We start from the raw sequence: 13,900 nt of genomic DNA on the forward strand, positions 1-13,900 counted from the left end.
CATCCTTGACTACAGTCATCCTCGACTACAGTCATCCTTGACTACAGTCATCCTTGACTACAGTCATCCTTGACTGACTACAGTCATCCTTGACTGACTACAGTCATCCTTGACTGACTACAGTCATCCTTGACTACAGTCATCCTTGACTATAGTCATCCTTGACTATTGTGAGTTTGAGGCTATCCTAGGTACATAAGACTCTGTCCCCAAAACAAACACCCCCCACCAAAAAAAAAAATCCATAGTTTTGTGTGTGTGTGTGTGTGTGTGTGGTGTGTGTGTGTGTGTGTGTGTGCCTGTTGTGTGTTTACATATACATTTCCTCACATACAATTTGTGCATTTTTGAAATTTCAGACTCTGAGTAAATCTTGAACCCATACCCTACTTTGTCTCAAGGAAATGCTCAGTTGTAGAAACTCCAGCATTACTTATGAGGGAGTGTTTTCTAAGCCACTTCTTCATTATCTCCCTCTATTCAGGAGCAGATGGAAGAGTTGAAGCAAAAGGCATCAAAGGCGATCCAGGCTCCAGAGGATCTCCGGGGAAACATGGCCCAAAGGGATCCATTGGTCCTACAGGAGAGCAAGGGCTGCCAGGAGAGACTGGCCCTCAGGGGCAGAAGGGGGATAAAGGCGAAGTAGGCCCCACTGGACCCGAAGGACTAATGGGCAATACTGGTCCTTTGGGTCCCAAGGGCTTACCTGGCCCGGTGGGGCCCATTGGCAAACCAGGTCCCAGGGGAGAAGCTGGACCCATGGGCCCCCAGGGGGAGCCAGGAGTCAGAGGAATGAGAGGCTGGAAAGGCGATCGAGGAGAGAAGGGGAAAGTTGGTGAGGCTCCCCTTGTGCCCAAGAGTGCTTTCACTGTGGGGCTCACGGTGATCAGTAAGTTCCCTCCCCCAGATGCACCCATTAAATTCGATAAGATCCTATACAATGAACTGAACCACTACAATGTAGCGACGGGGAAGTTCACCTGCCACGTGGCCGGCGTCTATTACTTTACCTATCACGTCACCGTGTTCTCCAGGAATGTGCAGGTATCTTTGGTCAAAAATGGGGTAAAAGTCCTGCACACCAAGGACAGTTACATGAGCTCTGAGGACCAGGCGTCTGGTGGCATTGTGCTGGAGCTGAAACTCGGGGACGAAGTGTGGATGCAGGTGACAGGAGGAGAGAGGTTCAATGGCTTATTTGCAGATGAGGATGACGATACCACGTTCACGGGCTTCCTGCTGTTCAGCAGCTCTTGACACAAGGACTCTGCACGTGGGCCTCACAGAGGGCTCTCTCTGCTGGTGAATGTGGTGCCCACAGAACTCGCTTGGGGAGGGTGGGATGTGGCTGCATCCATTCCTCAGATTATCGCATCCGTCCTAAAATGTACACCCGGGAAGTTAGTCCTACAGATGCCGTCATTTGAACACATGAATGAACACTAAGAGCCACCAGCAATGCATCAGTGTCCCCTGAAGGCTTCCCCTCCATGTCACTGAACAAAGGCTGAGTCCAGATTTGAATTCTCTAGTTCGTGAATCCTGTGCCTTCCCCACTACCACCCCGCACCGCCCCCATCTGTCTACTGTATGAGTCTGAATCCGCATCTGCTCGAAGACTGTCTTGTGAATCTGTCCCCAACAAAGGGTTTTGCTCTCTCTTTTATTGAGCAGTACAAAAAAAAAAAAAAAAAAAAAAAAAAACACACGGAGGAAGGGATGAGGGATGCTTCATAGACATCTTTAACCGAGTCTTACACTGACTCCAAGTGTTCCCAATTCACCCAGATAACAACAAACAAACACCATTAAGTGGAGTGGGGGAGGGGAAACGGAAGGAAAGGAGAGGGGGTGGGGAGGAGGAGAGGAGAGACTAGATCTGCCATGGGCTTTTAAAGACTCAAGGGCCTCTCTCAGTGGCATGTCTCCTCTAACAAGGCCACGCCTAGTCCTTCCCAAACAGTTTCACTAACTGGAGCATTCAAACATACGAGCCTAGGGGGCGCCATCCTCTCTCTCCTCATTCAAACCACCACAGTAATGCAAGGGGTACTTTCATCACAATGCACTGCCACAGTTGCATGTGTGTTACTTGGAATCTCTTAAAGAGTAAAAGACTAAGCAGTGATCCTGTCTGTTGTGATTAATTTTTCATGCTGGAAACGGAACCCAGGGTTTGTGCGTGCTAGGCAAGTGCTCTGCCACGGAGCTGTCCTCAGCCTGCTTGTTACAATGTATTTAACATATCACCTTTCCCTTACCCAGGGCATCCTTTGCATGTGTGGGCGGTGGGAAGAGTGCTGGTGCCACGGTCTTGCTCTAAGGGCGGGCTGTATTATGTCTGATGTTAGGGAATGCAATGGTCAATGAGCTGGGGTTACAGCTGAGCAGGCCTAGCATTTGTAGAGCACGCGTGAGTTCCATTTTTCAACACCAGGAACAAATATTTATTCCATTTCATGATGAGCAGCTTTAAGCTGATGTCAGTGAGACACCCCAGGAGGCTTCAGAGACCTTATTTTCTAACATGTGTGTCTATGCTACACAGTTCAATGAATAGTTGGGCTGAATCTATAATAACTTTCTAGGACTTCCATAATCAAGGGGGATGGCTTAAAACGTCAGAATGCATCCTGTCATGGCTCTGGAAGTAGAAGTTCAAGGTCCACATGTCAGCAAGACTGAGACTAAGACCCTGAAGAAAGGTTCTTCCTTGACACAGCTTCTAGTAGCCCCTGGAGTCCCTTGGTTTGAAGTGCGTCACTTCAGTGTCTCTGCCTGTAGCTCTGCATTGGTTTCCTTCAGTAACAGCACATGCCCAAATTTCCTCTTCTAATGAGGAGTACACCAGTCGTTTTGGATTCAGACCCATCCCAATATGATTGTATCTGTAAAGACACTACCCCAATAAGGTCTGATTTGCAGGTATCAGAGCTTGGTACTTTTAAAATGTCTTATAGGGAGACACAATTCTACCCACAATAGTCTGTCCTCTAGACTTGCCTCCAGGTTGATGTCCTTCTTATGTCCTATCAGTCAACAGACCTGCCCTAACATACAAAATTCCAGCATTATCATTTATGCCTAAAAAGTCATCCTTTAAGTCATTTAAATCAGCAACAAGAGGGACCTGTTGTGTGGTACATCCTGGGAAGAATCTAGCGAGATGGAAATCTTTAGTCCAGCAAGTTATTTGCTTTCAAAGTACAGTGTTAGGTTAGACATAAGATGCCCATTAAAGAGAGACGGGAAAGGCAAAAAAGAGCCCAGGAGTTTCAAGCCAGTCTGAAACCCAGAAGGGAAAACCCCAGTGTTTGAAATGGTCAGTCTTGCCACAACACTGTACTTCTTTATGCGATCTCACTGCGGGACTGTTAGGGAGTGTTTCAGGCAGATTTTCTTCCGGCCCACCTGGGTTCCTGGCAGCGATGGTGAATTGTCCACATGTATCCGAAAGTCATATGCTCACTGGAATGAACATGCTTTTTCTGGTGGTTTCCAAACCCTGGCTGTGATGGCTAGCTAATCTTTACCGTCAACATGGCCAACATTAGAAGCGCCTTTGAGACACACCTCTGGTCATTACTGTGAGAGCTTTTTCAGAAAGGTTCAGTTAAAGAGAGATGGACTTGTCCTGAAAGAGAGTGGTACTGTTCCAGGGGCTGGGATCCAGACCGAAGAGAAAGGAACAAAGGAAGTGCTAAACTAAGTACCAGCACTGAACTCTCTCTGCTTCCATCCACCCCACTGTGAGGGGAAATCATGCTATCACCACTGTAAGCTACTCCTGTGTCCTCTCTCCCTCCCTCTCCCACCTCCCTGTCTCTCTCTGTGTGTCCTCTCAACCCCACCTCCCAAAGGCTGGGATACCACAGTCCCTTTTCTGTCTACTGCCCCCACCCTTCTACCCAGAACAATCAATCTCTCAAGGAAAAATCTAATTTCTCATAATGAAACCCTTCCTTCTAGGCATGGTGGCTCCTGCCTGGAATCCCAGCACTCAGGATGCTGAGGCAAGACTGCCAGTTTGAGCTCAGACTGGGATACATGGTGAGTTACAGCCTGGAACACAGAGTGAGAGCCTGTCTGCAAACCAGTCAAACACACACAAAACCTTCAATATATTCATTTCTCCCCTACCAAGGTCTATAAAGCAGATATGACTGCCACCCCTCACATCACCTTCTGCAGGATAGATGACTGCACCTTCAAAAGAAAGCTCTGGTTCTGGTCCGGCCTGCACTGTCATTTCTACTTTCCCGGGCACTCGACCACAATTTCCCAATGCCCTCCCTCCCAGCCTCTACCTTCCTTTCATTTTTGCAGTAGGACTGACATTAGTCCTGTCTGTACTGATTTGGATTTTAGACTATTGTGATGAGACAATGGGAGTTAGATAGACTCCCTGGTGGGCAGGCAGAGAGAAAGGGGGGGCATGGCTAGGTGATGATGGTGGCGAATCTCCAAGATGCCCAGCTTCTTCCTCAACCTACCGGTTTCCTCTCCCACCACCAGACCTCATTCCTGATGGACCTGCTCAATGAAGTCAAGACTGGGTCAGGACATGTCACACAACAGTTCTGGGCCAACCAACCACCCTAGGTTTCTTCAAACTCTCCAACCCTAAATTAGGAGCAGAAGGCTCTGCAGAGGCTTAAAATAATAATAATAATAATAATAATAATAATAATAATAATAATAATGATAACCCAGCCCCTGAGAACTCTCTCTCTCTCTCTCTCTCTCTCTCTCTGTCTCTGTCTCTCTGTCTCTGTCTCTCTCTCCAGCTTTCTGAGTCCCCTTTGCAGAGAGTCTTTTTCTGTGCCTGTTGCAGGAAACACACACCTCACTCATCTTCCTCTACTCCTAATTCTGCCCACGATGCTTAAGATTTCTCTGCTGCTCCATGTTGGTCTTCAGATTTTTCCTGCCTTTTAATTCTTCAGCTGGCAGAAACAACAAACCTGACCAAGTCTCCTAGACTATATCATTCCAAAACCCTTAGACCGTATCAATAGTTTCCAAAAGTCAAAATAGATGATAATTCTCCAATAGTTAATTCACATGGTTATACACAACCATAGCTGGTGGGCATGCAGACATGGAAGTGACTTCAACAACTTTTGAAGAAGACTTGGATTTCAACTGCTTGTGGTTACTTCTGGATCCTTTCACGCGCCGCCACTGAGTCACCTCTGAGAAGGCATCAAGAAAGCATCCTGAGTTCTCACATTCATTCCTGGCACCTGTAAAAAGTTCCAATGCCTGACCCGACTTCCTTCTCCCTGTGCCCTAGTACCACTGTCAAACTCAAATCCAGGACGTTTCTTCCTCCAGACACACGAGGGCGCTACGAAACTGGAGCTGCTCAGAAGGCGTGGAGGGCGACGCTCTTCCTAACGATTGTTAGCGTGCTCAAGTCCGGGTCTGCCTGGCGAGTTCCGCGGCGTGGGCTGCTGCCTTGGAAACGCGGGGCGCGCGCTTCCAGAGCCTGGCAGAGCCCGGGTCCGGAGGATGCTGCTGGCGGCCGGGGCACGGTACGCCCGCCGGCTGTGCGGCCGGGGAGCCGCGGCGGCTCTGCAGGGATGCACAGGCCGGAACTGCGCCCGGGACGTCAGTACTAGCTGGTCCCCGGTGGGCGCCGCCTTCAACGTCAAGCCCCAGAGCCACCTATGGGACCTGTTGGGGGAGCGCCGGGTGAGCATGCCCTGGGTCTGGGCAGCGCGGGCTCCGCGTCTGGCTGAAAAGGGAGTGTGCCGGGGATAAGCGCGTGCCGGGATAAGCGCACCCCGGGCGGCTGTCCCCGCGGCAACTCAGCCTTTCCTGTACTCAAGCTCCATTCTTTTCCTTCTGGCTTCAGAGTTCACATTTGCCCTTGGCTTTGCAACGACACTCTTGCTTTGAAAACTCCATCACACCTTAATTGTCCACTTCAGGCTGCTCTGAAACAACCTGTTAAACCAGGCATAGTGGCTCTTGCTTGTAAGACAGTCTTAATAGGTAGAGGCAAGAGGGTACAAAGGACAGTCCTTTGGGCTCCAAACTGACTTTTGAGACTAGCCTGAGTTGCATAAGAACCGGCAGTAAAACAGAAAGCACCGACAGAACCCTTCTGAGAAAAATCAGATTTCCTGTCGTGCTTTGGAGTTTATTGCATAGCCTACGAAGTCACCAGACAGAAAGAATTGCTTGGCTATTTCTACTCTGCCCGTGGTGGTGTTGGACACTTAATAATGAATGAGGAAAAGGCAGGAAGACTGAGAAGGGAAGAGTTTTGTCCTAAAACAATGATTTTTCAACCCTTCTAATACTGTGACCCTTTAATACAGTTCCTCCCGATGCGGTGACCTCTAACCATAAGATTATTTTATTGCTATTTCACAACTAATTGTGCTACTGTTATGAATCATGCTATAAACATCTGATATATGAACCCCCAGGTGGGTTCTAAACGTTTTTTTTTTTGTTGTTGTTGTTTTTTTTTTTTAACCTTTTATCTTTTCACTGTTGGGCAGCTTTCTAAAGACAAGACTGGGATATAGTTTCATTGTACTTCATGGCGCATCTCTGTGTTTAACTTTGTCTATTTGAAAGTTCTTTCTTATATAAAATTTCCTCCAAAGCCCATAAAGGTCGATGATACTGGTATTAGTGGAGTTGGTGTTGGAAGTGCCTTTTAGCAGAAAGATAAGCTTGGTTTTGGGTGGATGAAATAGAACTGATTTCACCTGTATTTTAAACCATTGTTTAGTGTGTGTGTGTGAATGCATGCAGGTCTGGAAGGCACAGGCCAGAGGACAGCCTTTCCTGGTTTGATAGCTTCCAACCTTTTGGGGGTGGAGTCTCTCTTGGTTTTGCTATTGGACTGAATACTCAGGTTATCTTTCCTGCTCCTATTTGGTTCTTGAGCTTCTGGGTTGTTTTCTTGTTTCTATTTTGATGTAGGAGGAGTGCTGGGATTATAGTTGCATGCCACAAACATTTGGCTTTCAAGCTTTTTTTATTTTTTTGTGTTTTGCCCAAATATATGTAAATTCACCACATGCACAGTGTCTGTGAAGGCAAAAAGAGGGTGTTGTATCCCCTGCAACTGAAGTTGTAAACAGGTGGTAAACTGCCATATAAGAGGCTGGGAATAGAACCCAGGTCCTCTGCAAGAGCAGTAACCACTGGGTCATCTCTCCAGTCCTTCTTCCCAAGTTGTTTTTAATTATGTTTTTGTTTGTTTGTGTGTTTTGTTTGTTGTGTGTAATTATGTTTTGTTTGTTTGTGCCTGTATGTCCATATGCCTGGCTTTTAGGACTTGGGGTGCATAGATGAGAAGATCTGAAGTTCCAGACTCAGTCACAGGAAACAAAAAGAATTTTAAAGCGTATTTCCATATCTGTAAAAGGGGAATGTATTCCCTGTTCTAGAACTGTGTGATTTAGCTGAGAGATCTGTGTAAAGTACATGGCACACTTTGGCGTGCGTTATATTAAGCATTAGCTTTCTCAGGGCACCAGGATTCATGCTCCAGCTGCTGTTCAAAAATGGTCATTCCCATTAGATTAGTGATTTTATTTTTATTAAAATACTGGAGTGCCTTAGTTTCAGCCAGTGACTGGGTTTGCTATGTTACGTCTCCTTGTGAGTTGTTGGTATTGTGGGTTGGTATTATGTGTGGAGACCTTGCTGTATGTGTGGTGTGGTCCTTGGCACTCACACATGCTGTCTGCTTTAGTATGTTTCTGTGCTGACAGGTATACAGCCAGCCTCAGATACCTGGTGAGAAAACTGAAACCCGGGAGGAATGATCAAGTGACCAAGGTTGTGAACTAATTATGGCTGTCAACGTTAACATCTGTTAAGTGCTGTCTGTGTGCCGGGCACTGTTAGAAATTTTGTTGAACTTTTGAATCTTCATTTAGTCCTCCCAGCCTTTTTCTCATGGAGACACAGTGATGACAACTGAACCCACACTATTCATTTACTTTTGAAAAGTAGGGAAAGCTTGAAGGAGACATATAGTTTCAAAACGCTTTAGGGTTATTTTGTGTAGCATGAGAAAGAAATAGTGACACTGCTCCCATGAGCATAGATGTGGGTGGTCGCCAAAATCAGGGCTTTGCGCAAAAGTAGTTCTAGGGAGTGAAACAGACAGACAAAAATGTGCTTCTGGCTATCGGTTAGACATACTGTTTTGTACTTTTAGGGTCTTTTTGGAGTTCCTGAGCTCAGCACCCCTGAAGGATTCCAAGTTGCCCAAGAGGAAGCCTTGAAGAAGACAGAGTGGCTGGTAGAGCGAGCATGTTCCACACCCCCAGGGCCACAGACAGTCCTCATTTTTGACGAACTCTCGGATTGCCTGTGCAGAGTGGCTGACTTGGTGAGATTTAGAATGGAGAACAAGGGTGTGTAAGGGTGCAGTAGCGTGCATGCCATGGGTGTGTGTGTGCGCGTGCGCGAGTGTGTATGTGTGTGTGTGTGTGTGAGAGAGAGAGAGAGAGAGAGAGAGAGAGAGAGAGAGAGAGCAGGAGTGTGCATGCCATGTGTGTGAGTGCAGGAGTGTCAATGCCATGGATGTGTGTGTAGATGCATGCAAGCCATAGGGGTGTGTGTGTGTGTGTGTGTGTGTATGTGTTTGTAGGAGAGTGCATGCCATGATGTGTGTGTATGAGTGCAGGCATGGGGTCATGGGAGAACTCTCAGGAGCTTCTCCTTGTAGGACCCATGGGTGAAATTTAGGCCACCAGGCCTGCAAGCCAGACCTCCAACCAGCTGAGCTGTCTTGCCAGAAATGGGCCCAAATCTGATTGCTTGTATCAATAAAGGTGATTAATGGCACATAGAATCCAAAATAGTGATTGGTCTTAGACTCCACTGTTCCATCAAAGTCCTTTGGATTTTGTCTTTCCCCTTCATTAGGCGGACTTTGTGAAAATTGGACACCCAGAGCCTGCATTCAGAGAGGCTGCGCAAGAGGCCTGCAGAAGTATTGGCACCATGGTGGAAAAGTACGTCCCTTCCACTCCAGGTGGCTTTGTGTAGAGCGCTTGTCACTTCCAGGGTGGGTGGGAGGAGGTGCTGTCACCCAGCAGCCCAGGAAGGTGGTGGGATGGCTGGGCCAAGTCCTGGCAGCTGGAGCTGGTCTGCTGGCTTCTCTCTTCCTTTATCGTTGGATAATGAAGTCGACTTTCCAGGTTGCCATGAGTGAAAATCAAACGAGGCAAATATGAGATGCTTAGAAGGCGTCAGGCACACGGGGTCATACGGCAATATTTGTCCTCGGTACTGTTGACAGCAAATGTGCTGGTGGGTTTTTGTAGAGACCCTCAACTGAGGAATTGCCTCCATCAGATTGGCCTATAGACAAGTCTGGGAGGCATTTTCTTGATTAATGATGGACGTCAGAGGTCTCAGGTCACTGTGAGCAATGCCACCCCCAGGCAGGTGGCCCTTCGATGAGTCATGGAGTGTGAGCAGCCTTCCTTCTCGGCTTCTGCCCTTTAGTTTCTGCCTTGGCATCCCTCTGGATGACATGGCAGACAGAGCTATTATGACATGGGCTAGTCAGGGTTTCTATTCATGACCAAGAAGCAAGTGAGAGAGGAAAGGGTTTATTCAGCTTACACTTCCACGTTGCTGTTCATCACCAAAGGAAGTCAGGACTGGAACTCAAGCAGATCAGGAAGCAGGAGCTGATGCAGAGGCCATGGAGGGATGTTCCTCACTGGCTTGCTTGCTCTGGCTTGCTCAGCTTGCTTTCTTAGAGAACCCAAGACTACCAGCTCCAGCCCAGGGATGGCACCACCCATAATGGGCCCTCTCCCCTTGATTACCAACTGAGAAAATTTCCCCACAGCTGGATCTCATGGAGGCATTTCCCCAACTGAAGCTCCTTTCTCTGTGATGACTCCAGCCTGTGTACACAAAACCAGCCAGTATACCTCCCCAAGTCGCTCTTGATTATGGTCTTTTCATGACAGTGGGAAGCAAACTGGGGCAGTAAGGAAAGTCTTTTGAATATTTTTGTGGATATTTGGAGTTTCTAGATTTTGGTAGGAGTCAATTGCATATGTGGCTGTGGGCCGTAGGAGAGGAGGCCCAAATATGTATTTATATGAAGTACCCTTCTAGACTTTGTTGAGTTGTGACTAGGAATTTCTTAATGTTCTCTAAGAAAGCCAAAGAAGGCTGTAGGTGGAGGCTATGAGGAAACAAAGTATTCTAAAGCGGTTTGGGAGTGGGGTTTTAAAGCCATTTCTGAATGCTCCAAAGAGATAGTTGAAGTCACTGTGGACAGCACTATGTGCTGAAGCACAGGTATGTGACACTAAGCCAGATAATGTCTGAGACTGAGGAGAGTGTGAGGGTGCACCTAGGCTGGGCTAATGGGGGGAAAAGAGAAGTCAGGCAACACCGTGAGACTGTTTCAGAATCCAGAAGCTGGTGAGGAGGTGGCCTCACTAGTCGGACAGACTTCATCTTAGGAAATATGGCTGTCCCCTCTCTCGCATTGAGCAACGTTGTCCCACTCTGGCACAGCAAGTGTGATTTTTGTCTTCTTTGATGGGTGCTGTATGGGTAAAGCCAGTCCCTGCCACATTTGGACATGTGACTCCGTGCTGCAGCAAGGACTGAAACAAGGGATTCCATGGGGTAACGAGCACTTTCTCTTAGGAGTAGCCCAGGGAGGGAGTCATCTATCTGGGATGCTATGCAGGTTGTGTCCTGATGATTTTAGGTACAGCCTGTCCCAAGCCCAAGCTCTCTTAGTTTGGTGGGAGAAGTGGTATAGTGCTTGGCTGTAATCTCCACCTCTCTACGGAGAGTGCTTCAGTCTGTTGAAAGTCACTCACAGTAAGCTGAGACCTCCAACATCAATCATTAACCGAGAAAATGGAAACCATGAAGGTTTCCTTAAGACTTCAGCCCTGTACCTTAGAACTCACGCTAGCTGTGCCTGTATGGGTGAGAGCAAAGAGCCTTGACCCAGGCACCAAAATCAGCCCGACCTGGAGCATCACTGCCCCAAGGCCCTGGCTGGCATCCTCAGCCAGCCTTGGGACCAGTCCTAGACTAGAAACCACTGCCACCTAGTAGAGCCTGATGGTAGAACAATATCATTCACAACACCTCCAGTCTACTACCCTTAGCCAGGGACTCAAGGATGGGCTAGTTCCCCAGGCCGTTTGCAATTAAAGATCTGAAGTGGCTGGGGAGCTAGAGGGTTACTTTTGCTCCCACTCTCATGGGTCCTCCAAATGTTAAGGGGACCAAGGCAGTTACCATCAAACAAAAGATGCTTAGCAGGAACACTCCGTATCACCTACTCCCTGACACAGCTCCCTGGTGTCAGGGAGAAAGCTGGCACCTATGTCCTGCTGGCTCTGGCCACGTGAAGGACAGCAGTTCACAGACACCTGCACCACAGTCCCTGCTGTAGGTATGCACGCCTCTCACAGTTTAACGCTGGATGACCCTGCCTAGACAGTTTCTAAGTATGGCTGTTATTCCTGGTTCAAAAGACTACAGAAAACTGCTTCCCAGTTTTGGGCTCTGAGATTTGTATGCAACCATCTAATTCCATTCTCTTGATGTAGAGTGAACATTTAAAAATGGATGAGGAAATCACATTTCCATTCCTGGTCTTCCTAGGTTGAATACAAATGTGGAGCTGTATCAGAGTCTGCAAAGGTTACTGGATGATAAGAAGCTTATGGAGTCCCTTGATGCGGAAACCAGGTACCCACCCATCCATTCCTGTTCCTATGACTGCCTGCCGGCCAGGCTGGAGAGCCCTCTTGGCCCTCTGGGCTGGAGTGTGCCTCTCTCAGGATTCCGTGGCTCCTGCACTTTCTTGGAGACTCCACCACACTACCTCTTCTCTCTATACCATGTCCGTCTGGATCCATCCTCTTACCCATGGTCACCACTGATAGCTTCTTATTTGTTGCCTGGGTGATTTGTTTCCATCTCTCTGCCTTATGGATGAGCTCTACAAGGCTGGTCTCTTGTTCACTGCTGCAAGATGAACGCCCAGTGATAGATAACCGCCTGTTAAATTGCTGATGGTCACGCTGTCTTTATGCTGATAGACCCACCATAGCACCACTGGGAGACACCAGCAATTGATTTGTTTGCTGGGTGGTTCTCGAGAGCTTTAGTGAGTAGCTCTGGTTCATTCCATTGCGATTACTCACCGAGGTAAGAAGCCTCAGTTCACAGGAGGACTTGATATAGAACCTAGAAGGAACCTGATTTCTTTGCTTACGTTTCTTTATAAGATCAATGTAATGTAGGATTTTGTAAGGTAAGTGCACTAAAATGGTTCAGCACATAAAACTATCTGCTGGTCAGTCTGATGATCGGAGTCCAGTCTCTGAGACCCATGCGGCGGAAGGAAAAACTGAGTCCTGCAAGTCATTGTCTGACCTACTCATGTCATGGCAGGTGTACACACACACACACACACACACACACCTCACACAGATACAGATACACACACACCCCACACAGATACACACACCCCACACACAGATATAGATACACACACACACACAGATACACACACACCCCACACAGATACAGATACACACACACACCCCCCCCCCACCCCCCCCACACACATACCCCACACAGATACAGATACACACACACACACACTATTTACTGTTACAGATGCATTCCTAGAAATACTAGTTCTCTGTGTTAGTTTCTTTTCTGTTGCTGTGATAATACAAAAGCAGCTGTCAAGACAGCTGAGTAGACAGAAGGTTTATTTAGCTCATAGTGCCAGGTTAAGCTCCATCAATTGCAACAAAGTGACTATAAGGAACAGAGGGCAAAGAGTGAGTGCATGTATGGTTGTGCCCAGCTTGCTTTCTCCACGCTTGCTTGCACAGTTCAGGATCTCCTGCCTAGGGAATGGTGCTGCCCACAGTAAGCAGATCTTCCATCACATTAATGTAACTAAGATAAACCCTCCACAGACCCACCTAATTCAGACGGCCTCTCATTGTGACAATTACAACTAGCCATCACAACTCTACACCTTGTCTGTGAGCTAAACAGGAAGAAACTAAGAAATGAGCTGTTCAGATTTCCTCAGAGGGGTCCCACAGATGGGCCTGTACATTTGGGAGTCTATTATAATATTTCTTCCCTTCTGGAAAACTTTAGTGGCTTCTATAAAACAACCTCCTTTTTATTTTAGCTTTTTTATGTAGTATGTTTGTACACATCTTGACAAACACATTTTCTAAACAGTATAAAACAGGAGAGAATCCGGTTACATGAACAAGTTATAACGTCCCTTTGAATAAACCGGAGGGCATAGCGTGTGGAACCTGAGTGTGCACACACGCCCTTAGGAAGTGTGGGGAGTAACCGAAGTGGAGATATATGTTGTCCTCTTAGATAGGAGACAAGAAAACCTAGAGGTTTTTTTCTCCTAGCCTGTAAGTTTATGGCTATCCAGTCTGTGTCTAAAGATGGGCTTTCTTTTGTACGCAAAGATTTTGAAGTTGTAAAGAAGACTCCAGAATAGGCTGGGAAAAAATCTGGTAAAGTAACAAAAGGTCTTGAGCCAGATTTTTCAAACATTTATATAAAAATCCAGTATTTGGAAGTATTTTATACTTAAGTTGGGATATTCAATGAAATAATGAAGGACTGAATATTTTTTAAGAGCCACACACAGTATTTTAGTACTATAATCTCAGCTACTCAGGAGGCTAAGGCGGGAGGATCCAAATTCAAGAGTTGGCTTAGATACAGAGCAAGTTCAAGGTCAACCTTGACAACTTATAAGAGCCTGCCACAGCCGGGCGTGGTGGCGCACGCCTTTAATCCCAGCACTCGGGAGGCAGAGGCAGGCGGATTTCTGAGTTCGAGGCCAGCCTGGTCTACAAAGTGA

The 13,900-nt window shown here is 47.2% G+C and overlaps 2 protein-coding genes across 2 annotated transcripts in view; both read left to right on the plus strand.

Moving 5' to 3' along the window:
- The window catches only part of LOC110309419 (complement C1q and tumor necrosis factor-related protein 9), a 13,890-nt gene extending 11,762 nt beyond the window's left edge, over positions 1-2,128 (plus strand). The window contains exon 4 of the mRNA XM_021182058.2: positions 485-2,128. Within this exon, the coding sequence (XP_021037717.1) occupies positions 485-1,257 (773 nt within the window). The 3' untranslated portion in view covers positions 1,258-2,128. The remainder of the gene's footprint in view (positions 1-484) is intronic.
- Positions 2,129-5,392: 3,264 nt separating this feature from the next.
- Mipep (mitochondrial intermediate peptidase) overlaps positions 5,393-13,900 on the plus strand; it is a 107,528-nt gene continuing 99,020 nt past the window's right edge. The window contains exons 1-4 of the mRNA XM_021181536.1: positions 5,393-5,697; positions 8,195-8,368; positions 8,908-8,996; positions 11,641-11,727. Coding sequence (XP_021037195.1) covers positions 5,515-5,697; positions 8,195-8,368; positions 8,908-8,996; positions 11,641-11,727 — 533 coding nt within the window. The 5' untranslated portion in view covers positions 5,393-5,514. The remainder of the gene's footprint in view (positions 5,698-8,194; positions 8,369-8,907; positions 8,997-11,640; positions 11,728-13,900) is intronic.

Source organism: Mus caroli, chromosome 14 (assembly GCF_900094665.2).
Source record: "Mus caroli chromosome 14, CAROLI_EIJ_v1.1, whole genome shotgun sequence".
Lineage (NCBI taxonomy): Eukaryota > Metazoa > Chordata > Mammalia > Rodentia > Muridae > Mus > Mus caroli.